The sequence below is a fragment of the Caenorhabditis remanei genome, chromosome II, assembly GCF_010183535.1.
Source record: "Caenorhabditis remanei strain PX506 chromosome II, whole genome shotgun sequence".
Lineage (NCBI taxonomy): Eukaryota > Metazoa > Nematoda > Chromadorea > Rhabditida > Rhabditidae > Caenorhabditis > Caenorhabditis remanei.
Genome location: NC_071329.1, coordinates 15,122,194 through 15,149,035, shown reverse-complemented (window position 1 = coordinate 15,149,035; position 26,842 = coordinate 15,122,194). Strand labels below are relative to the sequence as shown.

At 38.6% G+C, this 26,842-nt stretch overlaps 8 protein-coding genes across 8 annotated transcripts; 6 read left to right on the top strand and 2 right to left on the bottom strand.

The window, feature by feature from the left end:
- Positions 1-607: 607 nt before the first annotated feature.
- GCK72_007089 (uncharacterized protein) lies at positions 608-1,737 on the top strand (the record flags this gene model as incomplete). The annotated part of the gene is made up of 3 exons (XM_003099807.2): positions 608-687; positions 742-1,542; positions 1,590-1,737. 3 exons carry the CDS (start codon positions 608-610, stop codon positions 1,735-1,737), a joined length of 1,029 nt encoding a protein of 342 aa, XP_003099855.2.
- A 1,065-nt stretch (positions 1,738-2,802) lies between these two features.
- GCK72_007088 (uncharacterized protein) lies at positions 2,803-4,949 on the top strand (the record flags this gene model as incomplete). Its single annotated transcript, XM_053725974.1, has 7 exons — positions 2,803-2,859; positions 2,958-3,101; positions 3,817-3,972; positions 4,060-4,260; positions 4,448-4,627; positions 4,672-4,824; positions 4,878-4,949. 7 exons carry the CDS (start codon positions 2,803-2,805, stop codon positions 4,947-4,949), a joined length of 963 nt encoding a protein of 320 aa, XP_053590168.1.
- A 2,111-nt stretch (positions 4,950-7,060) lies between these two features.
- Positions 7,061-7,722, top strand: GCK72_007087 (uncharacterized protein; the record flags this gene model as incomplete). Its single annotated transcript, XM_003099869.2, has 2 exons — positions 7,061-7,437; positions 7,488-7,722. 2 exons carry the CDS (start codon positions 7,061-7,063, stop codon positions 7,720-7,722), a joined length of 612 nt encoding a protein of 203 aa, XP_003099917.2.
- A 2,714-nt stretch (positions 7,723-10,436) lies between these two features.
- GCK72_007086 (uncharacterized protein) lies at positions 10,437-11,132 on the top strand (the record flags this gene model as incomplete). The annotated part of the gene is made up of 2 exons (XM_003099861.2): positions 10,437-10,813; positions 10,865-11,132. 2 exons carry the CDS (start codon positions 10,437-10,439, stop codon positions 11,130-11,132), a joined length of 645 nt encoding a protein of 214 aa, XP_003099909.2.
- Positions 11,133-11,288: 156 nt separating this feature from the next.
- Positions 11,289-13,136, bottom strand: GCK72_007085 (uncharacterized protein; the record flags this gene model as incomplete). Its single annotated transcript, XM_003099902.2, has 7 exons — positions 11,289-11,342; positions 11,389-11,463; positions 11,508-11,681; positions 11,742-12,412; positions 12,526-12,588; positions 12,762-12,815; positions 12,923-13,136. The coding sequence occupies 7 exons, from the start codon at positions 13,134-13,136 to the stop codon at positions 11,289-11,291; spliced, it is 1,305 nt and encodes a 434-aa protein (XP_003099950.2).
- Positions 13,137-15,453: 2,317 nt separating this feature from the next.
- Positions 15,454-16,575, top strand: GCK72_007084 (uncharacterized protein; the record flags this gene model as incomplete). The annotated part of the gene is made up of 3 exons (XM_003099901.2): positions 15,454-15,511; positions 15,985-16,295; positions 16,348-16,575. 3 exons carry the CDS (start codon positions 15,454-15,456, stop codon positions 16,573-16,575), a joined length of 597 nt encoding a protein of 198 aa, XP_003099949.2.
- Positions 16,576-16,683: 108 nt separating this feature from the next.
- On the bottom strand, positions 16,684-19,550 carry GCK72_007083 (uncharacterized protein; the record flags this gene model as incomplete). Its single annotated transcript, XM_053725973.1, has 5 exons — positions 16,684-16,827; positions 17,711-18,117; positions 18,787-19,001; positions 19,050-19,165; positions 19,212-19,550. The coding sequence occupies 5 exons, from the start codon at positions 19,548-19,550 to the stop codon at positions 16,684-16,686; spliced, it is 1,221 nt and encodes a 406-aa protein (XP_053590167.1).
- Positions 19,551-22,201: 2,651 nt separating this feature from the next.
- On the top strand, positions 22,202-25,748 carry GCK72_007082 (uncharacterized protein; the record flags this gene model as incomplete). The annotated part of the gene is made up of 8 exons (XM_003099850.2): positions 22,202-22,281; positions 22,582-22,781; positions 22,828-22,943; positions 23,409-23,571; positions 23,762-23,847; positions 24,365-24,524; positions 24,776-24,991; positions 25,645-25,748. The coding sequence occupies 8 exons, from the start codon at positions 22,202-22,204 to the stop codon at positions 25,746-25,748; spliced, it is 1,125 nt and encodes a 374-aa protein (XP_003099898.2).
- Between the last annotated feature and the right edge of the window lie 1,094 nt (positions 25,749-26,842).

Genomic DNA, 26,842 nt, shown 5'->3' with positions numbered 1-26,842 from the left:
CCAGCTGGTATCGCAATATCGACTGTTTATGGAGTGTATAGATCAAAAGTAGAGCTTTATTTTTGTATTTGACAACATTTTTGTATGAGCACTCACTAGTGAGTTAGCAATCGCCAAAGTAATTTCTCACAATTGTTGCCCTTCTTCAGTGCTAAAAGGAGAGGTTTTTGAGCTGTTTACATTGGCTGCCTATAACTTCTTAGGATGTGCCCGTACAAAAAAGTTGTCAGCTACAAAAATGAAGCTTTACTTGTGATCTATACACTCCATAAACAATCGATATTTTTATTTGTGTTGTAAATTGTAAGAAAAATCCTTTTATCACGTTCACCAGGGATTTCACCAGGGGATTTTTCATCTATGTAGACATTGAAATAACAATTTTGAAATGAATCAAAAATGCGAAAAACTTGTTCTAGTTTTTGGAAAATTATGTTGGAAAAGTTTTTCAAACAGTCCATAGAATCAACAATTCTGGTGAACGGGCTACTGTAGTTTTCCCATGTCACTCACATTCTGCTTGTTTACAACAGTTTCTCTCATAAATATCCCACCTTCCCCCATCCTTTCTCTCCTATTCATTTTCTCTCACGTCTTCTCTCCCAGTATGACGTCCCCCTTCCCTCTTCTCCGTATGCCTTCTGTCGCGTTGAAGTTGATTATCGATTCTATGGAACTGAATTCATTGTGAGTCTTTCCTCCCATCTAGTTTTGTTTTATACTACAGAATTTATTTTTCAGAATCGCGTTGTCCTTAGCCTCTCGCAAAAGTCACTCTGTAATCAAAGCTCATCACAGAAAACCAATCAATGGGCGTATCCATACTTCACGTGATACTCCTCTCGTTTTCTCATTCTCGGGACACAGTTATGTATTCTCTGCGTTGGACTTTGATTCATCCATCAAACCAAGCAGCAAAATATTAGAGTTTATTACTTGGGAAAAAGAAGAAGTACCAATCAAAATAGACCCAGTGGACGGGTATCTGAAGGCATTCAAAATAGATGAAGTAGATGGATTGAGGACATTCATCGTTTATGTCACCAGTCTTCTCAACATTTATATGTTGGAAATTTCATTCTGCAAACAGTCGATTTGGCTGGTCGACTGGGTTAACAGTAGACAAGAAGGGGCACCATTACATTCTGCTCTTTTTGTAGACAGAAAAGAAGAGCTGTCAGAAGAACAATATTTACACATACTGAGAGATTGCACCGCCTCCGTCAAAAAATGGCTGTATACAACTGCTCCTCCAAACTTTCGTTATTCTGAAAAGTTTCGGAAGATCGATTGCTTAGATATCATCGATGGAAAATGGGTGACAATTCAGAATCTGCTGACAATGGATGGAATCGATATTTGTCTGGAATCATCTAGTCTCACTAATACTGATTTGAATGTATTTCTGAAGCACTGGCTTGCTGGAGGGTGTCCGAGACTTAAGTTTTTCTTGGCTAGAACTGGTACCGTGAATATTTTGGAAGTGCTCACTGATCTATTCGAAGATGCAGTTTTGTTCGAGCAACGTCGGAAATATACCAGGTAAACACTGTTTGCTTCTGAGTCTCATAACAATGTAATATTTTCAGCCCGTTTCGATTCACACCGCGGTTGAAACATGGATATGATATTCAACGTGAGGATGGTGTCACTGCTACAGTAAGCGATTCAAAACAAGGATGTTTAGTTATTGTGGTGTGGCCAGAGACTACTTACAATGACTTCAAACCTTTATAACTTTTATATGCGACCGTTTTTTCTTTGTTTATTTCTGATCTAGTTGTTTAATTGTGCTCTAATACATGCTATGATAGGAAAACTCTCGAAAAATGTTGTAATATCCTATATTGATAATATTCAATGCTGTCATCAATTCATCTTCAATCTATGAAATCCGTTATTATGCGATGTTCCCGAATAAATGTTGCAAGGTTGAAACACAATTCATCATTCTTTTTTTCCAGACAACTCCAGACTTACTGGGTTACTGCAGTCTTCCCTTTTAATTAATTAATTAATTATTGGTAAGAGACTCGACAGTTGTTGTTTCCGAGCTATCTCACAATTTCATCAACACCAGGACAAAGCAGCTGCCGAGGAGAGGGAGAGCCCATTTGTTTTGTTCATATTTTTATCTGATGGAGAATGTTTCAACATCCAACATCTTTCCTCGTCCTCAGCTCCCTTCTTTTTCACTGAGTTTCTTCCAAGCGGTCATGGCTCCATCATACCGTCACATACCGCCTCCATACCGCCTCCATCATACCGCCAAGTCACAAAAAAGACAATCTACTCATGAATATTCACACAGAATATAGTTCTCCCGTTAACGAGGTTTATGGAAAGCACTAACTAGGGAAAGCCTCCAGGTGACCGTGGAGTTATGAAACGTGGCCTATATCATTGGAAAATATATTCTGTTGTTGCCATCGAGGCCTGATATTCGAGAAAAACGAGGCCAGAAGTTGGAAGTATTATTGCCTTATTGACACGCGAAATATTTTATTGCAATTTTGCAAAATCCCATATCTCCAGACCGACTCGGTGACCTTCCCTAGTAACCCTTTTCGTTACATTTGTCACACTATGTGACAACACACGTCAGCTATAGTAACCATCAGCAATTACGCTCCACTGACAAATATTTTGGCCAGTGTAGTTGGTCAGTGTAAATACATTACAGTGACCAAAATTGAAACAATCGCGCTCCGATGTACTCTCTTATTCTACCATAACCCTTCTTATTCACGCAACCTATATATCTTTTCAGAACCACCAAAAAACGTGAAAGATCTGACAACAATGCCAAAAACAAAGTGGCGATTAAGCCACTCCAGCTTACTACTCTTCATTGCTCAGGTAAGCAAACTCGCTCCATTGATAACGTTCTCAATAGAAACTTGGTGACTGCAAACAACGCGCTCCACTGATAAAGAGTCAAAACGCTGTTTTCTTAGATCACCATCTCAGATGCGGTGAAATGTCACGATTGTGTCGGAATGGATTGTACGGGTTCTTTCTGTAACGGAGACTACTGTATGATGTCACAATATGCACCACGATGGGGAATTCTGCCATGGGAAGTGTCAGAACTTGTGAAGGTAGGTGGGAGACTACAAACTATAAATTTAGTAGGAAATTTGAAAAGAATCTGGAGAAGATTGCCAAAGGCTAACTTTGTATTGTAGTTTGTAGTCAGTAAGTCTCTGTGAAGATTGTTGAGGCTACAAACTACAAACTACGAACCTTTTTCGATCTTTTGGCCTTTTTCGATCTTTTGTTCTGTTACATTTCACGGATTGTTTTTGTTAGAAAGACATTCCTTAGACTGAGAGACGTTCAAAAAGTGTAAAAACTTTAATTTTGGTGGAGCAAATAAAAAGATACGGCCGTTTTCACAGTGAAATTCATGAAACTTTAAAAGTATAGAACTCCTCCTACGCTGAATAAAAATTCAACTTTTTGTGCTTAATAGACTCGAAAAACACTAACTTAAAAAAGTTCGCGAATTGTTCTGGGAAAAATTGCCCCAGAAACTTTAATTTCCCAAAAAACTGCAATTCAAGCCAAAAATGGGGTTCAAAATTTGAATTTCCGCTCAATTTGTGAAATGCGTCAACAAAAATCGGCAAGTGCGCAAACAAAAACACGCGGAAAGCGCAACACCGCACCTTGCTTTACCGGAAGCGGGGGAGCCTGTGCTAAGAATGAACCACTTCTGTAGTTTGTAGTCAGTGAGCCTACACAACCTTTTGCTCAGGCTAACTAAGAAAAATAGTTTGTAGTCTATCTAAACATCACCTATTATTATTTCAGGGTTGTGTGAACGGATCAATGTTGGCGAAAGACATCCGTGACCACTGTGAGTATGCAAATGGTTCTGATAAGCCGTTCACGTGTTTCTGCAATGGAGAAGATTTGTGTAATACACGTGGAAAACTACGAAAAGTCGAAAAAGAGGATGTTGAGTTTGTAGGTCACACAGGAATCAGAGAGTGCGCTCCATTGATAATACACTAATAGAGAGCAAAAAAACACAGTGACCAAAAAAAGTTACAGGTCCAATGTGTGTGCGACGGAGCGCATTGTCGGACCGACGAAAAAACGTGTATTGGAGAATTTTGCACGTATGTGATTAATCACGCGACAAAACAAGTCGAGAAGGGATGTACGAATGCTTCAGTTCCACTCATTGAACGAAGAGCTATCGGATCGTGTATGACGCCGCCCATTACCGGAGCCATGCATCATACAGCAAGGGTAGGATTAAAATGCGGTTGATTAGGAGGATTTTGACACAAAAAATGTGACAATCATACAAAAACTCGCTGATTGAGGCTAACTCACTTATTTAGTTTGTACTTGTAGTCAGTTAGCCTCAGTAAGCTTTGAAATGTTGGCAAAACAATAATTTGCCAAAATTTTCAAACTCTCGCCCTATTTTCAGCACTTACCAAACCTTCTGCCCCTCGAGTCATGTATATGTGGTACGGATTACTGTAACACTGCGAAGCCAATACCTACAGTACCCGAAAAGGAGAAATGTACTGCATTCATAGAGGTGACAACAATGGGAACAAACATGAAATCAAGGAACATCTCATGCAGTGGAGAGTACTGTTTTACGGTGAGTTCGCTCTATTCTCAATAGAGCACACTTTCTTCTTCCAGGCCACCATCAAATCAAAACTCGGAATAATGTCGTCGTACCATACCCTTGGATGTGCTTCATTCACAGCGGAAGACCCACTTCCGGAGGAGTTGAATCCAACCGGATGCGCCGTGTTTAGCTCCGAAAACGTGGAAGTAGAAACGTGTTTTAAGGTAAGACTACAAACTACAAAAACTACAAAGACTACAAACTACAAAAATTTTAGACCTCTGGTAAGAGCGCTGTAAGCAGAGCGTTGGCCTCGAAGCAGATTCCTTCTAAAGGGTCCTCAGAGTAAATTGTCTGGCGTGTCGTTGGCGCGTATTACTTTTACTTGTTAACGTACAAAAAGACACACAGAGAGACTTGAATTTTAGTAAAAACTGGAAATTTGGCTGGCTGGGGTGGCTGTGGCGCGAGAATCTGGTGCACTTTTGGCGCGTTCTTGAATTTTTCCAGTTTGAAATCTGATGCGCTACTGGCGCGTTCTTAAATTGAGAAAATTGACAATATTATAAGAAAATTTTTCAGAGAATCTCAAAAATCGAAGGCGAAACAAATGGAAGTAAATGAGGAAAAAGATGAAGAAATCGAAGAGGAGGAGCCGACTCAACCACCAATTCCTGATGGTTCTAACACCACTATGGTAGGTTCTATTTTAAAAAAAAAGTATATTGTTTCCTTTATTTTGAGCCAAAAATCATGAAAATCGGTGGAAAAACAACGAAGATACAAGCTAATTAAGTTTTACAGAGGCTAGCTGAATTTCGTAGTTTGTAGTCAGTCAGCCGCAGCAAAATTCACAAAATTTGTCGCGGTTTATATTGAGGTCAAAAATACGACCAACTGTTCCAAATTCTAATTTGGCACTCAGCCAACCGTTGTGCGATGGAGCGCGTTTACACAAATCGCTAATTTTCTCCATTTTCCAGATCACCGTGTTTGTCCTCATCATCATCTGCATCCTCTGCTCCGGAATAGTCTGACAATTCGAATTGCACAAGAAGCTGAGGAGAAGCAACTACGATTCGGTAGCCAAATAAATTTGAGAGCTAGATCATTTTTTTACACACACCCAAACTTACCTTTCACTAATTTTTTTTAAAAATTGCATCCTAATCTTTTTTCTATTAATTTGGCTTAAAAATCACTCTATTTTGCACTGGGACGATTTGAGGGAGAAACTAGTTTGTTGTTATGTAACTCTGAAGAGAGGGAGTGTCCGTACAAAAAAGTTGTCAACTACAAAAATGAAGCTGTACCTGTATTCTGTATGGTTTATACATAGCTTACTGTGTGGGACAACCAGAATTACTATGATACACTCTCAAACTTAAAAAGGCCAAATTGTATATCTTTTTGACCGGTGCTGTACATAGTTAAACCATTTTTAAATTGAACATTCTGTTTTTCCAGTATTTTCATTAATCATGACTCGGCAAGTGTCGCCAAGTCTAGCACGAGCCTCCCACAAGTCTAGGCGCACATCTCCCACAAGTGTTACGTAAAAGCAGGCCAAGACTTGTGGGAGATGTGCGCCTAGACTTGTGGGAGGCTTGTCCTAAACTTGTAGATAAGTTGTATTGGCTTTCTCATTTTTGTTGTAATTACTTTTGTATCGATTTAATTTATTTGGTAGAAAAATAGGAAATAACAAAATAACAAGTAATGAAAGTAATAATGGGGAACATGAAAAAAGGAAACGGGAAAACATTTATCGGTTTTCGTCGATGGGATACGGGTCCATGTCGTCGTCGTTGATTGGAGAATCCGATGTGCTTCGGCGAGCCCTGAATAAAAATATTAATATATTTTCCAGTTTTTTCGAATATTCATACATTCTCATAACATCTTGAATTGTGTAATCCTCCACATCTAAACCTGCTTCTCGGCGTCTCTGTCGCATCGCCTTCACATCGTCCCATCGGTAGTGCATGTTTTTTTCTTTTTCTCTGAATACGGTAGTGGAAAAAATTAGTTAGAAAAACTCAAATAAGGTAAACGACATTCGAAAGAGACTGAAAATAAGTGAAAAGTGATAAAAATCGAATAATTAATAAAGAGGTTGAATGCTGAAAAATCAATATTCAAACTTTGGCCAAGACTTGGGAACCAGTCTCTCAACGCGGCGACAGGCGCAAAGTTTGGCCAAGACTTGTGGCAGCCTTCTCCCAGACTTGTGGAAGCGAAAGGTTTGGCCTAGACTTGGCGACACTTGCCGAGGAGTTACACAGAATGGAACTTCATCATAACAATTCGCCAACGTGTCAGCCCAGTGATAAGGATCTTCAGATTAGTTTTTTTGATAACTTTTTTCATTGAACTTTGATGACAATCTTATCAGATCTATCCCACTATATAAGCTGGGACTACTGTAGTTCCCCTCAGTTCAAACTTCTTTCTGAAGTCATGAAGTCACTCCTGATTTCCCTGCTTCTCCTGGCTCCTGCCGTCCTGTGTGCCACAGATTTCACTCGAGGATCCTGTCTCCAGATGATCAACAAAGGAAGAGGCAAATTCGCTGAGAAACATCAACTGGCCAACATGAATGCCCTTGTCTATAACAAAAAATTGGAGTTGAAAATTCTGGAGCAACTATCGTTGACTGAAGGATGTCCACAACCATCAATTATCTCTCACAAAGGATTTGATAATCATTTGAATGTCAAAAACGACGATTCGATGATTGATTTGCTTTCGGGTGTTGGTATCACATCGATGGCTTGTATCACCACAAAATGCTCGGAAAATGGAGAAGACTTTGTCAGTATCATCTCTGATTTTTCGTAAGTTTCCAAAATCCTGAGTTTCAAATAACTTGAAAATTTATTTTCAGTGACTCCCCAGCGATCTCTGGAACTCCAGGCTCCCAATGTTCGGATGGTAGAACAGTTGACTTTGATGGAAACTTGTGCAAAGTGAAAAATAATCGTGACGGTTATGTTCGAAAAAATTTATGGGATGACATGGTCGACATCATCATCCCTAAGAAAACAGTGACGATCACAACACACAAGACGATCGAGTATCATGTTGTGTCTGTACCAGTCAAAGCATCATCAAAGAAATAGAATAAAGTGTTTTTTTTGTTGTGAAAATTTGTTTTTCATCAGTAATTTTTGTAAGCATACCTGTTTTTTCTATCTCATTTGTCTATCTGCACTACATGTTTTTAAATCTGTAAACGAAAAGTAGGCAAACCACGCCTATGAATCTCTGGAATAACGAACGCTTCAATTTGCATTTAGACAAGAAATTCTTTCAGTCAAGCAATTTGTTTAAAAAATAGGGTACGGTAACGCATAAACAACAAAGACCTCTGTAATAAAAATGATATAAGACGGTTGAAATTTCAAAATTTTTTGCTAGCGAATTGAAAAATAGATTTCTGTAAATAATCTGTACTGAAAATACAATATTTCCGTGAATTTGAACGATTATGCAATAAATTGGCAATTACCAGAAAAAGTTGCACGTGAAGCACAGAGTTTTCACACTTTGATCTGTTCACGTCATTTTCTGTTCTTTTTTCAAAGTTTGTTCAAAAGTACAGAATCGGTATCTATACCGATTCTGTACCAAAAAATTCCTCCAGATTCGGTATGCATACCGATTCTGTACTCTGCATAAAAGGTCACGTGAAAAAAAATTTCTCCAAGTATATTCAAAAGTACAGAATCGGTATCGATACCTATTCTGTACCAAACAACAATTCTGTATAAAAGGTCACGTGAAATATTGAAAATCCACAGTTTCAATGTGTCAAATTTTATTTATGATATTTTCGTTTACGTGGATTCAAATCTGATGTTCATTGAGTGGTCAAAATGACAAAAATGACAATTTTCGATGAATAATCACCTACATTTTGTTATTCAATTTTGATTAACTTCCCATTTTCTTATTCAACAACACAAAAAAGTTTGATAAAGTATTTCCTTTTAAAGTAAGAAAATGTGAAGTTGATCGAAAACGAATAAAGAAATCTAGGTGATTATTAATCGAAAATTGTCATTTTTGTCATTTTGACCACTCAATGAACATCAGATTTGAATCCACGTAAACGAAAATATCATAAATAAAATTTGACACATCGAAACTGTGGATTTTCAATAGTTCACGTGACTTTTTATACAGAATTGTTGTTTGGTACAGAATCGGTATCGATACCGATTCTGTACTTTTGAATATACTTGGAGAAATCTTTTTTTCACGTGACCTTTTATGCAGAGTACAGAATCGGTATGCATACCGAATCTGGAGGAATTTCTTGGTACAGAATCGGTATCGATACCGATTCCGTACTTTTGAACAAACTTTGTAAAAAGAACAGAAAATGACGTGAACAGATCGAAGTGAAGCAAATTTATTCTACATCATGATTTTTCACACATTTTTGAACGAAGTTTAAAACTAAAAAATAAATATGCACTAGTACAAAATTTCTCAATTTTTAAGAAAGTAAGTTCGTGTGCAAGAAATTTTGAAATTTCGACCGTCTTATTAAGAAAGAAAACGGCGAGAAGACTCTCTTACTAAAAAAGAGATCGTCCTTTCCTTCTTTTTTGAACGCGACCGGCGGAAAACACGTTAGTTTACAAAATGTAGTGTTTCAGTGATTTCCCTGTGCATGTTAAAAAATGAAACTTTTTTTGAAAAACAAATATTCTTTATTCGAAGAGAAGTAGAGAAGAACAATGAACAGAACAGAGATTGTGATGGAGAAAAATGTAGCTTTGGAAGTTTCAGATGAAAGAGAAGTGGACAAGGATTGTTGAAAATTAGAGGAGGGTATTAAAAGTAAAAGCAAAGGAGAACTGAATGGAAAAAGAGAGAATTTCAAAATTTAAAAGTCTTTAAAACTATGAGTAGGATCAGTTGATTGGGCAGTTATGGAGGGACAGAAGAGACAATCGTGACTTTGGTAGAAGATCTAGAGAAATTGAACTTTGGAAAGAGGGGAGCTCCGAATGAGAGAAAAAAAATGAAGTACTGAATTTTAAGAAACTGATGCGGAGAAGACAAGAAAAGAAAAGAAGAGGACGAAGGGAGAGTAGTGGAAGGAGCTGTGTGAAAGGGAAAGAAAAGAAAATAACAGACGCCATGATTGAAGCAGGGGAACCTGTGTAAGAAAAAAAAGTTGATTGGGGAGTGGAGTTCCAGCGCCGACGAAAGAGAATTTGATGAGAAGTCGAAGAATTCGGAGCTCAGTTGTACTTTTGGAAGTTCTGAAATGAGCACGTTATACTATGAAAAAAAATTAAGTTTGACCAAAGATTTTCTTTTTAAATGAAATGAAATTTTAAATGAATTTTCTATGAAATCCTTTATTATGCGATGTTCCCGAATAAATGTTGCACTCTCCAGGGAGTGTCCGTACAAAAAAATTGTCAACTACAAAAATGAAGCTCTACTTTTGTTCTGTGTGGTTTATACATTGTTTACTGTGAAATCCGTTATAAAGGTGCTGTTTCCAAATAAATGTTCCAAAGTTGAAACACAATTCATTATCCAATTTTTCCCAGACAATTCCAGACATGCTGGGTTACTGTAGTTTTCTCATTTCTGTGGAGGAGGGGCATTTGTTTGGTCCGTGAAGCCCCCCGCAATAATGGAACTTCATCATAACAATTCGCCAACGTGTCACCCCAGTGATAATGATCTTCAGATTAGTTTCTTTGATAACTTTTTTCATTGAACTTTGATGACAATCTTATCAGATCTATCCCACTATATAAGCTGGGACTACTGTAGTTCCCCTCAGTTCAAACTTCTTTCTGAAGTCATGAAGTCACTCCTGATTTCCCTGCTTCTCCTGGCTCCTGCCGTCCTGTGTGCCACAGATTTCACTCGAGGATCCTGTCTCCATATGATCAACAAAGGAAGAGGCAAATTCGCTGAGAAACATCAACTGGCCAACATGAATGCCCTTGTCTATAACAAAAAATTGGAGTTGAAGATTCTGGAGCAACTATCGTTGACTGAGGGATGTCCACAATCATCAATTATCTCTCACAAAGGATTTGATAATCATTTGAATGTCAAAAACGACGATTCGATGATTGAGTTGCTTTCGGGAGTTGGTATCACGTCGATGGCTTGTATCACTACAAAATGCTCGGAAAATGGAGAAGACTTTGTCAGTATTATCTCTGATTTTTCGTAAGTTTCCCAGAATCCCAAATTTCAAATAACTTGAACATTTATTTTCAGTGACTCTCCAGCGATCTCTGGAACTCCCGGTTCCCAGTGTTCGGATGGTAGAACAGTTGACTTTGATGGAAACTTGTGCAAAGTGAAAAATAATCGTGACGGTTATGTTCGAAAAAATTTATGGGATGACATGGTCGACATCATCATCCCTAAGAAAACAATGTACGTGCAGACAACCGAGTATCATGTAGTGCATGTTGAAGTCAGGGCACCATCTATTATACCATCCATTATTATACCATCAAAAAAAATTAGAATAGTGTCTTAAAATTAGAATAAAGTCTTAAAAAACCATCTTAAAATTAGAATAAAGTGTTCTTTTTGTGAAAATTTGTTTTTCATCTGTGATTTTTGTAAGGATACCTGCTTTTCTTCTATCTGATTTGTCTATCTGCACTACATCGAAGTAGGATTCCTCTTCCATTCAGTTATTGTAGCGCGTTGCCTTGTTTGGGTAGACTTTCTTGTACACGTCGTCCTGTAAACAATTTCTTATTTTCTTGCTAGAATGTTTGGAAATTTACAGTTTTCCACTTTTTGGCCTTCTTCAATGACTTCTTTCGCGGAGAAGAAGGTTTCTTGTTTGGAGTAGCCGGACTCTGAAACATAAACCTCATGAAAAAAATGTCCAAAGGGAACTTACTTTTGGCGATCTCGTGACCTCCTGGCTGGATGAACCGGGTTGATCTTCGTCCAGATCTTCAACATCCTCCACCTGGAGTCTCCTTTTCAAATTCTTCTTCTCCACTTTTTCTTCTTCCAGCTCTTTCTTGACATTTCTGGAGATCGACGAGCATCTCCCTGGTGCCAAGGCTCTCTGAAACATAAACTTTATGAGAAAAAATGTCCGTGTAAAAGTGTTTTTAAGTGAACTTACTCCAGACGGTTGTCTAGTCAACCTATTTGAAAGGCCAGGTTGTCCTCCATCCTCACTATCTTCTTCCATATCGTCACGTCTTTTCTTCAGACTCTTTTCCATCTCCTTTTTTTCCTTCTCGGCCTTCTCAAGCACCAGTCTGGCAGACTCCAATTGAAGTCGGGCAGTCTTCTTCTCCATTTTGATGGCTTCCTCTTTCAGCTTTCTAATCGTCTCATACTCCTTCTCATCTTTTTTCGCATCTTCCTTCTTTTTTAATTCCTGGTTGAGACGTCTTTTTTGGGTTTGCTTCTTTATCTTCCGAATCTGTTCCTCCATGTCTTTTTCCTCCTGACTATCCTTGATGAACTCATCCTCCTTTATAGTGGCTAGTAGATGTCGTTTCTCTGCACACTCCAACTGAAATTCGTCAGTTTCCTGGTTAATCCGACTTGTTGCCAACTTGACTCTCATTCTTTCGTTCTTATTTTTCTCCTTCTTCTTCTTTTCCATACTTTCAGCTTCCATTTTCTTTTGTGCATCTTCTTCTTTTTCTTCTTCTTTCTCTTCTACATCTTCCTCCTTTTCAGTTTCCACTTCATTTTTCTCTTCTTCTTCCTTTTCTCCTCTTTCACATCCTTCCGAAACATTGGAAGTAACCTTCCTTGCGGCATCATCTCTTCTTCGAAGTGCTGAAAAAATACGTTTGAAAAGTAGACTAAAAACTCCAAGGACTCAGAAAAACACTTTTTTGTTTTCTTTAAGTATACTCAGTGAGAAACCAAGGCGTTGTGAAAAAACGGACCTTTTGCTTTTGCCTCCTTCTCGTAGATTTCGGGATCTGCCGCCGTTCGTCCTCCGGAGAGCACTGAAATTTTGAAATTTGAACAGGAATATGTTTTTTGGTAATTCGCTTGATCATAAGAGTTATGCCCGGGTCTGTCTTTTATAGACTACGAAAGGTTGTCGATATTAACTAATGAAGGTCATTGTGTCAGTTTGTCGAACACTATTCTCGAAAGCAGATTCAAAAAAACTTACTTCTACGTCGAACTGGTTGTTGTGGAGCTTCGAATAGAGTTCGGACAGGCGCTACTGTAAAAAATTTAGTTTATCTGCGTCAATATTTTAGGCAATCCGTGTTTACTTTCCTAGTGCATCTCTACTACTAAAAGAAGTATGTACTGTCTGAAAAATCTTACCAATCGGTTGTGAAGAAGCAGGTGGCGTTGTCTCCACACTAGCTTGAGATCCTCCGAAGGATCCCTTCTTGAAAACAACATGGGAGTAATCCCTTGGCTTCTCTACCGAATCCTCGATCACGATTGGATCTTTTTCGGTTCCAATGGCTTCTCTGGAGTCGGACAAATCCTCGCGAGAAGATTCGTTTTGTCTCAATTTTGAGAACTGGTTCATTTTAGGAAATCGGTAGTTTCTGGAAAATTGAAAATAAATTGGAGAAACAATTGGTGAACAAAAAAGAGCAAGAAAGAGAGGGCGAACATTTGAACAAATGAGACAGACAGTGCGAAAAGGGGGGAGCTCCTAAAACAACTATGCGACGCCGATCTCCACGGGGGTGTTAAAGGCGCATGGAACTTGTTCGGATGGGTCTCGTAGTTGAAATGTGTAGTTTTACTACGGTTTTTTTTGGTTTCAACTACGAGACCCATACGAGCAAATTCCATGCGCCTTTAACATTTCCGACAAGTGTCCGTGAACCGATAATAGTAAACTCAAAGAAAACTATGAAAGAGTGAAGAGATTTCAGAAGCGAAATATCCTTCCAAACACTGATGAACTTTTAAAATCATCATTTTAGATGGTAGTCTCGGTGGCCGTGGCCTAGCAATACAGTCCTGACAAGAATGGTTAGACATGCATAATGAAACGAGAGAAGCAGAACGTCTTGTGGGAGTGTACAAGTATGTTGAATTGGTCAAGTGAGATGAGAAAGAGAAGAAGATCGAAAAATGTCTAGTGAAGGCATATTGATGTGTCAGAGAAGGAGTCACACAATCTGGTTTATGATGATGCAATGAGAGTCAGAGTCAGGAGGAATCAGAGAGCAATAACCTTGTTTGTATTAGAGAGAAAAAAAGACGATGGTTCGTTGAAAATGCGCAAGAAAAGAATCTTCGGGGGAGGAGTCCATCTGGCAATTTATATGACAGCAAGATTTTACAACCGTTGCCGAATAGAATTACCAGTTGACAAGTGTCAGATTATAAAGAAAACGGGAACATCGATTTGAGCAGAGAAAAAGTCGTTCAGAAACTATCAAACGGAAAAATTGGAGAGGAGAGGGCGCCCAGCAAAAAAGTGAGAAACCAAAGAAAAAGAAGACAATACAATTTGCATGAAGGCAAACAATCATCAACTTTGAGTAGGAGGAATGTGTATATTCGATTATCGACGGAAGTGAATTTATTGGAAAATAATGTCAAAGAAACAATAAAAAAACTGTTCAGAACAAATACGAAGATAAACGACAACAAAAAGTACCGCCTGTCAGGAATAGATGAGGTGAAACCGATAGTTTACCTTATGATGGTTTACCTTATGATACCTTATGTGTGACTCAAACTAAATTTGCAAATAGCGACAAAAAATGAGCAAATCAGAATAGACTCTAACAGTAACCTCCTACAGTATATTGTACAAAAAAGTTGCCAACTACAAAAATGGAGCTCTACCTTTGTTCTTTCTGGGGTTAGAGAAGGAAAAAAAGAACACATGGTCACCTTGTTATTAATCAAGCCGGTGAGGGGATGAAGGCTGCTAGCAGATCTTGAGTGTACCTGCATACATAATGAGGTAGAACCAGGAGCAAGGTTGAGAAAGTTAAATGAATATAATTATACACTAGAATATAGTCTGAGGTCGTGGGAACATTGAAATGCAACCTACTATTTCAACGAAATGAGATGGTCAAAAGAGCACGGCGACTGGCAACGAAGCGACACTGATAAGAACTCTGGAAAACGAGTCCAACTTTTGATGTTTGACCTCCATGATCTGGACTTTTTAGAGAATTAAACAAGGTTTCATGTCAAGAAGTTTCAACGAGGTTCCCAATAGAAAGAGGAGAGAATAATCTTTTGATGTGGGTCAACCGACTCTCGAGGACAGCTGTCAGGGGTAGAAAGAGAGAAAAATTTCTGAATGAAACAAATCAGAACAAGCTTATTTTTTCTTGGATTCATTCTAGCGTTTCATCAAATATTTCTTTTTCTAAAATTATAACAGTTTCAGAGGATCTTCAAGTACATTTACTGCAATTTTTATTAGAAAATGATTTCTTCCAAAAATATATACATTTTTCTAAAAATCTGTTTTTCTTTATCAACAAAGTTATTTTTCAGACCAAAATTAACGTTTTCAGGCTCATTCGATTGAGAATATTATTTTCTACAATTCTGATGGATGGGACTTTTTTTCATTCATTACGACGTCTAAAAACCTGAAAATATTGCATTTTCAGTGCAAAAAATAAGATAATTGAATTAAAACGCGAAAAAATCGACTTCACGTTTCTTGCAGTTCTTTTTTCGCTGTGTTGGTGACCGTGCTCTGATTAAAACTACGGAAAAAGATAAAACGTAAAGGTCAGCCGGCATGAACTCAAATGACCGGATGTACTGGATTGGCCTATCAACACGTGGAAAACATCGGATACGATTTTGTCACTTTTCCTCCGTTGGCAGATATTGCAAATTTTTAAAGTTTCAAGATGAGCCAACAACAAAATAGCACCAGCACCCCTTCTGCTTCGAACATTCGGAATCCAGGTGAGCTTCAGTCAGAGAAAATTCTTACAGTACCACTCAAAAGATCTTTTTTGACAGTATATTTCAGTGTCACCCGATTGCCCGACAAATTGTATTTTGTATGGGTTGGACAGAGCAAAAATAGCACATCATTTTTGTAGTTGACCACTCTTTTGTAGGAACACTATCATGAAAGTTACAGGTTGTCAAAGTGAAAAGCTCCAAAATTTCGCAAATATTCTCTGAAATTAGTCGGTTTCAAGGGAAAATTACTTTGACAACCTGTAACTTTTGAGATAGTGTCCCTACGAAAAAATGGTCAACTACAAAAATTATGTGTTATTTTTGCTATGTCTAAATCATTCAAAATATAGTTTGTCGGACATTCAGGTGACACAGAAATACTTTGTCAAAGATGGCCATTCTCCACTGGAAAGAGCCAAAGTTGACAAGCTTTTGAGCGGTACTGTATGTATAATTTCAAAAATTTTCAGAACTTCCCCAGACAATCGCCACATCTCACGCAGCGACTTCTTCCTCTTCCTTCATCAAGCCATTTCTCAAGAGAAGTCCATCGTCTCCGTTGTCTTCCCCTCCAATCAGCCCCAAGAAAATAGCTTTAATGCAAGAGAAGCTCATTGAAGATATGGAACTGAAAAACGCAGCGATTCGTCAGATTATTTATGATGCTCAGCTGAAAAGACATGCTGAGAATATGGCTCTGGCGAAGACAATAACCGGCAAGACGGATGAACAGTTGACTCGGGAAGTCAATGGTTTGGTAGAGAAGGCGAAGGTTCTGAACGTTAGTTTGTGTGTGTCGGTATGTCCAGATGTCCAAAATTTCTACTTTTCAGGATCTTGAAAAGGCTAAGGTTAGCTGGAACTCTCTACCGGGTCCCACCTCATCTCTTGCTCAGGCTCTGGTGGTTCGTCCGTCCACTTCTTCTCCATCATCCTCTCCGATATTCAATTTGGCACATGCATCCCGTTTGCTCCCCGGGAATGACAAGAATTCGAGAATTCGTCAGTTTTTTCCCGTATCTCCAATCCAAAATCCTGATTATTATGCTTCGAATGATTGATAATGAATAAATTTTTTATTTTTTCATCAAAGAATCATCTCACAATTAATTTATTCTTCCTAATTAGCACATTAGCGAACAATTAGTAAAAATCACAATTTTCGGAATTTATTTCTTCTCCTCCAAAGCGTTTCGGACGAACTGGGGAAGCACAAAGGCGGCTTTGTGGACTTCCGAATTGTAGAATCTCAAGTTGAGAGATTTGACTTGATCGTCAGTCAGCACACGAGCTGGAGTGGAGACATCGCGGTTCTGAAAATGATGAAAATTATTTTGATTAGGATCACTAACTAGGAAAGGTCACCGAGTCCGTCTGGAGTTATGGGGCGTGACCTATATCGTTGGAAGGCTGAGAAAACGCTGATTCCAAATATGAATTCAGTTTTTGCCTCGATGTCTGGTATTCGAGAAAAACGAGCTCAAAAAGGTGTCTCACTATCACGCTGCCAATATTTTTCCCACTTCAGGAAGGTAATGACTTGCCAGCAGTCCAAACTTTGACCTTGATTTTCTCGAATACCAGTCTTCTAGGGGAAAACCTGAATATATATTTTGAATCAGCGTGATTTAAAGCTTCTCAGTGATATAGGTCATGTTCCATATTTCTAGACTGACCCATGACCTTCCTTAGTAAACAAAGAAAAACTGAAAAAAGTTCCGAAACGTCCCAATATGGTTCTAATCTGTCTATCTCCATTCTAGAACATCACAACACTCAAAAATTCCTTAGAACACGCAAGCCGGTCAGAAGTGTTCCTCCTTGCGAAAGATTGCGAAATCTTACAAAACACGAAAAGTACGGGGACGGACGGATAGGAATCGAATCAAAAATCAATTTGTTGCACAATATTAGTGTTAGAAGACTATTAGTCACATTTCATTTAGTCACATTTTATTTTGGTCTAATGGTTTTGTACTTTTTTTGAAATTTCCATTTTGGCCTCGTTTTGTTATAGATGTTTAATTTTGACTGTGTGTATCTCCGTTTGTAAATGTGATGTATTTCCAATTTTTGGTATATGAATTGTTATAGTCTAGTTCTATATTTTTGTAGTTGACAACTTTTCTGTAGCGGCTCCCCGGGTTACTGTAGGTCCTGGAAGTCCGGATTTCCCTAATCATCGCAAACACTCACTTCACTCTTAGCACAAATCAAGTATCCCATGCTTCCTGAAGGATAGGTTGAGACGATTGACTGAGCATAGTTGACCGTTGGGAAAATCTTTCTGTTGAATGCCACCAAATGTGCGATTAGTGGAAGGTGAAGCCACACGGATTCTCCTGAAATTGAATAGCACGGTACAAACACAAGATTACGATATTCCACAGTATAGGGCATTCCATTATCAATTTTGTTAGCACCAATACAACCAATAAGTAGCCATGCATATATCACCTTATCTTTCGCGCATACAATATATCCCATCAACCCAGATGTATATGTTGGCACACTGCCAACTGCATACTTTGACACTGGGAATAGCTCACGGGCGGAACGGATTACGGTGGAGATGAGTTTCAGGTCAAGCCATGGACACTCGCCTAGAATTAGGGTTTCTTGTCAAACCTGATTTTCTAGGTTTCTTCAAATAATGATTTTTTTCAAAATTTTGCTTTATTTCCTAATTTTAAACCTTTTCTTCGTTGTTTTCAAATTTTTTCAACAGGTAAAACTAGTGCAAAACTAGTAAAAAACTACGTTATCGTATCGAAACCCAGTTAGAAAAAAGTGCATGCGCCTTTAAAGTACTGTAGTTTTTTTTCGTTATTTTCTGCGTTTTTATAACTAAAATTTCAGTGTTCGCTTTAATTTATCAATGTTTTAAAAGTTTTTGTAATGAACATCCTTTTTTGAAAGCAAAAATTTTCTATAATGCTATTCTTCCCACTTTTCTCGTCAATGTTCTCATTTTTCTTAGTGTAAAATCAAATTTCTGTGATTTTTCTCCCAATTATCTAGAATTTTCGCTCTCGAAGGCACTATCGGACGTAAAATTCATACTTGTCAAGACCCGGCTTCAAAAAGGGAATATTTTTTTTATTTTTCAATTGTTCATCTAAAATGTTCACATTTTATATGATTTTCCAGAATTTCTTCTAATTCTGAATGATAGTGGAAAATCTGACTTTTTCGCAATAAATTTCAAAAATTTTGAAATTTCAACACTTTTGCGCCAAGTACCCCTAGTATGATTTCCACCTATTTCTCACCTTGCGACGACAAAATTCCGTCTTCCTTGAGAGCATCTCTCAAAAGCTCATAATAGCTCTGTCCAAAGAGAGATTCTGCCGGTCCAACCGGATCCGAGCTGTCAGTAATGATGACGTCGAACTCATTCTTGTGATTCTTCAAAAATTCGAATCCATCACCACAGTAGAGATCGAGTTTTTCATGTGAGAAGCCACACGACATTCCGGGAAGGAATCTAGAAAAATAAGATAAGATTTTGACGGATTTTCTAAAAAATTATTACTTTTTGGCAACATCAATAACCATCTCATCGATCTCGCACATTGTCACTTTCTCAACAGTTTCGTGTTTCAAGACTTCTCTGAGAATTCCACCGTCTCCTCCACCAATGATTAGAACCTAAAATATTAATTTTTTATTTGAACCTCGAAAATTGATAGCTTACTCTCTTGGGGTTTGGATGAGCAAAAAGTGGGAGATGAGCCAACATTTCTTGGTAAGAGAACTCATCTCTTTCAGTAGCTTGAACGATCCCGTCGAGGACAAGAACATTTCCGTAGGTAGTGCTCTCAAAAACGAGCACATCCTGATACTTGCTCTTCTCATGGTACAACACCTTCTTCACTTGAAGTGAGAACGCTTGTCCTGGCCATGCACCGCCCATCTCTTGTCCATCTGACTTTAGAAGTTTTGACGATGATTCCTGGGATTCTCCACTTGAATTCATCTTCTCCAGATCATCTGGAGAGAACTCGGTGAACCATCCCTTGTGGAGTTTGTCCATTTTTCTGAAACTGGGAGTGTTGGCTACAGTATGAATTTAGTTTCTAACAAAGGAAGTCTTTGGAGAAGCGGCTTTCAAAGTATCTATAAACCTTTTATAGGTACTTTCCACTTCGGAGAGTCCATTTCTGCAGTCAAAACCTGCTAAATGTCTCTGCGAGCCGAGTTATGAGCTCTCAAACTTTTAATATGGTTAAGTTTTTTCACATGGAATTCCAAATCCGCTGGGGAATACCCAGGGAACATCGCGGTAGCCTATATGCGGCCGATTTGGAATTCCGTGTGAATAAGCTTATCCATATGAAAAGTTTGAGAGCTTATAACTCGGCTCGCAGAGATATTTATCCGGTTTTGACTGCAGAAATGGACTCCACGTAGTCGAAAGTACCTATGACCAAATTTATAGATTGTTTGAAAGCCGCGTCTCCAAATATTTCTCGTCAGATTGATTAAAAATTGGGATTCCTAACTACTAGACGACAAAAACCAAAGCAAAAAAAGAAAAGAGTAAGTAGTGTGCAGAATGAGCCGCCTGGGGTCGCCACATTAGAGATAGCGATAGTAGAAAAAGTGATAAGATATCATATCGACCGTTTTATGATCTACAGAGCACTGGAGCAAGTTTGGAAAGTTATTGCAAAAAGTTCTTCTCAAAGGAGTGTATTTAGAAAAGGAGAATTGGAAAAATATGATTACCTGAAAACAAATTCTATATGAAAAACAAACATTACTCTTTCCTCTTCTCAAAAAGTACATAAATCCATTTATTCAATGCTCAAAGGTCCCCTTCCATCGTTTTCTGTTTCCTCAACAAATGCGCTCCTCTGTACGCCTCTTTGCCGGGGGAGCCCATGGCCACACTCCGGAGAACATTTCCCCCTTTCTCCGCTATACACATTTCTGTCTTTGAAATGAGAGAGTGTGTGCGTTTGCATGTGCGTGTTAGGAGAAATAGAGAAGAGAAGGAGAATCGTGCAGATGGTAGATTCCATGTGTTCTCCGTGTTGCATCAGATGACGATGACGTCACAAAGATCTTGGAGACCCAAGGAAAACTGAATAGGATGTTAGGAGAAGAGGCTATTTCGTCTTATTGGTCAGTTTTCTGTCAGCTTTTGACCATAATAAATGCCAGCAAGCGCGTTTCATGTCCAATTTTCGTCATTTTTAGTCTAAAATCGAGCGTTTTCAGTCTAGAAACCGAAGTTTCCAGCCAAAAACTGATATTTCCAAAAAAACTGATATGTCCAAACGTGTGTCCGGGTGTCCAATTTTCGGGGTTTTAAGACCAAAAAATATTATTTTCTTGACGAGATGTGTGTCTGGATGTTCGGATGTCCGGATGCCTCAAGAATAGGGTTTTTTGAGCGAAAAAGTTTGGATTTTAATCCAAAAAATCAGAATTTTCCATCAAAAACTGATTTTTCCAGTTTTCTTTCTTCATTTTGGTTCTGGTAATTCTACAATTTCGTTCTGATAAGTTTGTTTTTTTTTTACGCGTCGAAAGGACACCAGCCATAATTTTGATTTTTCGGAAAATTATCAAAATTGCATTTTTCCACTTTTTTCACTCCGATCAACTCAACTTCGCTCTTTCATCTATTCCTCTCAATTATCTATTTACTTTTCCTCAATCTTTCCTCAGAAATATTTAACAAAAGCGCTAAACTGCTGTTGAATGAGTGGAAAACGAGGGCTATCTGTTTCTGCTTTTCTCTTCTCTTCGCCTCCGCGTCCTCGCGCCACGCGATGGGAAATCAAATGCATTGTGAATTGATTTTTCCATCGGTTTCTCTCTGTTCACTTTTTATGCGTGTTTGGTGAGAACTGTCACATGATCGGAAGCTTGTTTGCGCTTCATTGATTAGTGATTTTTACAAAAAGCTATATGAAAATTCACGGTCTTCCACACTGCAAAAAGAACTGCGAGAAACTTAATCTCATTCTTTCATTTTTGGAAATGCAGTATTTTCAGGTTTTCAGACTTCGAAATGGATGAAAAAGGTCCCATCCATCAGAATATGAAATTCTCTATCGAATGAGCCAGAAAACGTGAATTTTGGTCTGAAATTGACTTTCTTGAAACAGAAAAACCGATTTTCAGAAATTTGAGTATAATTTTTTTGGCAGAAAACGGTTTCTGATAAAAATTGCACTTAATGTACTTGAAGATCCTCTGAAACTGTTACAATTTTTTTTGAAAATGAAATATTGGCTGAGATGGCTGACAATCTCATTTTTCTGAAAACCAGTTTTTTTGTATTTTAAAAGTCAATTTTTTACCAAAATTATCGTTTGTTTGGCTCATAAGATAGATAATTTTACTTTCTAAAATTCTGATCGATGGGACCTTTTTCATACATTGTGATGTCTAAAACCTGAAAATACTGTTTTTTTTAACTGCAAAAAATGAAAGAATTGAATTAAAACGTGAAAAAAGTTATTTTTTCGCAGAGTGGGAGACCATGAAATTGATGAAAAATTGATTTCTGTAATTTTTTTCCCAATAAATCGATTTTTTTCTGTAAAAAACCTTTTTCCGTTGCCAACTCATCTGTTTTCGTGTTTTCCCGTCAATTTTCCTTATTTTATTCCAGCTTTCGACACTCACTTCTGCTCCGAGCAGCACCTCAGCTACCCAACAACTTCAATCATGGGAGTCCCACGCAAGGAACCTGCCGAATTTCGGCCAATTCGTGTCGAAGACACGGATGAATACAATAATTATGCAAAGTAAGCTTTATTTATTTTCAAAAAAGAGAAAAATGGTCGCTAATTGTCAGTTTTCAATCAATATGGGTGACATACAGGCCCTCTAGAGCCTTCAGAAGCTTGATTCACAGCTTTAAAAGGGTCTGGCGCGCCACTGACGCGTTTTTCTGGCTCAGAAAGCTCAAATACCTTTCAAAACGGCGCTCAAAGTCATCTATAAGGCTTAAGATACAAAACATGAGTCTGGCGCGCCTCTGTCGCGTTTTTCTGATTCAAAAAGACCTTCACTTCTCTCATTCCCTCATCTCAACCATCTTCCAGCTATGATCTCGCCGAGTCCGCCGACGAGATGAATGACTTGGCTCGTCGGATCTCCGTCGAGCAGCTCCATCCGATCCGCAACAAAAATGCGAAGAAAATGAAAATGGCTCAAAAAACCCATCGATTCGATGAAATCGATACGGATGGAGTGAATGTCAAGAGGAATATGGGAATGAGAAAGTGGAGAAGAGTGGAGCATGGTAAGAGGAAAAGTCTCGAAACAATTAAAAAAAATTCAATTTTCAGCCAGAATCATGCTCACCTTCACTGATCTCGAGGACATCTGTGAGGATGGCTCGGATATCGCCTCCCAGCCAACGACTGCATTCGACAAGCTTTTTGCCGACAAGGAGAACATGAAAGTGAGATTTTCTATGTGAAATACGCGTCAAAAGTGCGCCAGGCCCATACTCGCAAATCGGGCAGGCACGCAACTTGCTTAAAACGCAATCTTATGGACTGAAAAATATACCGAAATGTAGATCTCGGCGAAGTCTATGTCGGTGACCTAGTACGGGCCGGGTGACTAGTCGTTAATGTGTCGCGGGCCGGGAAAAGGTGCCAAAAATCGCGAAAATCGCCAAAAAGCCATTCTAGCCCGGCCAGCGGCACAATACCGATCCGCCATCCTGCCAGTTTCAGGTCATTGACATAGAACTCGTCGAGATCTACAGTTTGGTATATTTTTCAGTCCATAAGATTGCGTTTTTTTTAAAGTGATCTACGCGCCGGTCCGGTTTGCAAGTATGAGATTTTCCATATTTTTCCATACGACGCGTCAAAAGTGCGCCAGCCATGTGATTTACTGAAAACATTTCATTTTTCAGCTCTGGAACGAGTTCTGCTCGAGAGACGAAGTCGAGCAACGTCGAATCCTCAATGGGACGTCGTCTCTCCAGAAGCCGTCGGTCGTCGACACGCCAACGACTTCAAAAGGAACTCCGGCGACTTCGTGCAGCGGGAAAAGTCCCACCAAGAAGCCGGCGAAGCGTGAGTTTTTTTTATTAGCTCGGCACGCTTATTACAACCGCGCTCCACCGAAATTCCCTCGAAAAAGTCTCTTTTTCTCTGAGTCTCTCACTTTTGCTCACTGTTTTCTTCGGTTTCGGTAGAGCGAGGTTGTAAAAAGCGTGCCGTGCTAACGTTTGCAAAAGTTTTTATCGAATTTCCAACTGTTCAGGCTTCTCTCCGTATTCTGGAGCTGCGTGCTTCGATCGTATCGACTACAAGAGTCGGATGGCTCTTCTCGGTCGGAAGGTCAATTGGGTAAGCATTTTCTGTTTTTCTAATGCCGGAAAACAGATTTTTGACAATTTTCAGACAGAAAATCATCTATTTTTTTAATCGAAAATTGTTTTTTTTTCGACTCTTTTCGATAGAAGAAAAACGTGATTTCGTTCAATTTTGAAAGGAAATTCGTGAAATAATTCAATTTTAGTGCTCAAAACTATGATTTTCAAGTTTTTCCCACTAAAATCCGAGTTTTCAGTTCAAACACCCAATTGTCGTCGATTTTTTCCGCTTAAAACCTTCAAATTCACCGAAAAACGATCGGAAATTCAGATTTTTAGACGAAAAATCGCCGAATTCACAGTTTTTCTTAAAATTTCCGGGATTTTTAATCAAAAAATTATTTTTATCATCATAAACCTTCAAATTCCTTCGTTTTTTGGTCAAAAGCGTTCGAAAATTCGAAAATGTATTCATTTTTTTAAAGAATTCGCGTTTTCCCACTGAAAACCCGATTTTCGTTACTTTTTTTCCATCAATATCTTTTTTCCAGGCCTTCGTTGATTTCCTGGAGAAGGAGCTGCGAAACGTCTTCCGGATCGATGCTCGGAATCAACAGGATACGGAGGCCGTCTTCATCGGCCACTATCCGGCATCGTCGGATCGATTGTTGGCTCATATTGTGGCTCAATGGCTCGGGTTGAGCTCTCAGAGTAAGTTGAGAGGACATCCGGATAGCTGGATGCACAGACAGATAGCCTATATCCCTTCAAACTTGCCAAGGGGCCCGGACCTTAAGCCTTGGCACCAAAATTCAAGTTTTTCCGAATTTTTTGATTTTTTTACGCGAAAAAGTCATATTTTTTACTATCATTCAGAATTAGACGAAATTCTGAAAGATCATCAAAAATGTTCAAGTACGTATCCCTCAAACCTACAAAAAAAGCACAAATTTATATTTCAGGCATAACGGATCCGTCTCTCAAAGAGCGTATAACGGAAATCCGTAACCGTCGCCCACTCATCCCTCCTCAAACGACGCTCATCGCTCATTTAGAGGGTCGGGTGCTGAAACGGGACATCGATTTCGTCCCGTTTTCGATGCGAGACGAGAAGCAAGAAGTCGAAGAAGAAAACGAAGAGAACGAGGAGGAGCAGAAGGATTCAGATCCTGATATGTGTAAGTGTAGTTTTAATGGAATAATTTAGGATTGATGGGCAAAAAATCTGAAAAAATCTTAATATTTACAAGAAAATAACCATTGAGGTGTATCTGTACATCCGGATAGCCGAAATTTCTATTTTCAGTTGAAAAATATGAAAAATCAGCTCAAAAAAGGCTGAAAATGGAGAAAATCTGAATTGTTGGACATCCGGACAGACAGATTTTCAGCAGATAGACACTTTCGGATTTTCAACGGAATTTTCCGAGTTCGCCTGGAAATGATCGAATTGTGGAAATCCGGACTCACAGACACACGAACAGACTAAAAAATTGCGGAAATCGGGTAAAAATAATGGAAATCTGGACTTTTGGACATTCGGACAGACAGATTTTCAGCAGATTGATACAAAACTGTAGTTTCGGACATCTGGAGAAACAGATCTACAGACAGACCTACAGATCCTTATTTCTCAAAGAAATGTGCCTTTCCAGCGTGATTTTTCATCTAAAAATTGCTACTTTGCGCATCCAGACATCCGGACAGACAGATTTTCAGTAGATGTCATGGTTCCATCTGAAAAATGAGCTGTTTTTAACGTTTTCAGCTTAATGTTGACTCCAAAAATCGAATTTTCTTGATTTTTCCCTAATTTTCACCCCTATTCCAGCATTCCTCGTCGACGAGCTCGACGAACTCAACATCTCGTCGGACTCCGGTTCGGAGGAATCGTGGGAGAAGATCTCCAAGCCGGCGGAGGATCCGGATGCCTAGAACATTCCCAACAGATTTTTTGAAAAAGAGAACCCATTTTATTGTATCCCAGATTTTTTTCTATTTGCATTTTCCCCTCGTTTTCTTGTATGAAAATGCTTGTCTCCAATCCCCTTTTTCCTGTAATTTATGGGCAGGTCCCGCTTCTTTTTGTAATTCTTTCCCTCTCTTTCTCTGTCACTGGTTCTTCTTTTTCTTTCTTTCTAATCAAAAACATTCACTATAGTTTTTTTGCAGCGGAAACCCTCACCTAGCCCAATAAAAATAAATTTTTTTGCCGTTTTTCTTCACTGTTTCTCTTTCTCCTTTGTACTTTGTACCCCCCCTATCGACGCACTTTGTCCCGGGGATTGACACACGTGGGGGACACACGTAGATAAAGAAGAAAGTGAGAGAAGAAATGCGACCTTGTGGAGGCTACAACGAAGGAAAAGTACAAGAAATTCGCAGAGAAATGCATAAATCTTCGCGCGAAAAAGTTTTAAATTCCGAAAAGGTTACTGTAGTTCATTGGAGCATGTTTACTGAAACACTCAATGTCATCATTTTTTAATTTTTTGGCGTCTTTCCATTTGTCATTTTTCCTTTTTGTAACTGATTTTCACAGCTTTCAGCCATATTTTTCAAATTTAATCTAAAAATGTGCGCTAGAAACTTTCACTTCTGTCAAAAATTCGTTATTGGTTTCTCGAAAAACTCAAATTGCGTTGTTTCGGCACGAAATTATTTTATTTTTCTACTGAAAATTACAAATTCAGGGTCAAAAGCTTCTTTTTCGCCGAAATTTGTAGAAATTGAGTCGAAGAATGAGAAAATAAGTGCGTAACTCGTTTTTTTTCAGCTTTCAGCTAGAATTTTGACTCGAAATCAAAAGCACTTTCGTTTTTTATGCTCAGAATCAAGCTTTCTGGTCAGAATTGTTGCTAGAAGCAGGTTTTTCTTCAAAATCTTTGAGAAAACCTTTTTTTCAGCATTTTCTTCAATTTTTTACTTGAAAGCGAATTCCAACATCCAGCATTGAGATTTTCAGCTTTTTCATGTAGAATCGCATTTTGACTGACGTTTTTAACTTCAGCGATGCTACGCTGCCTTAA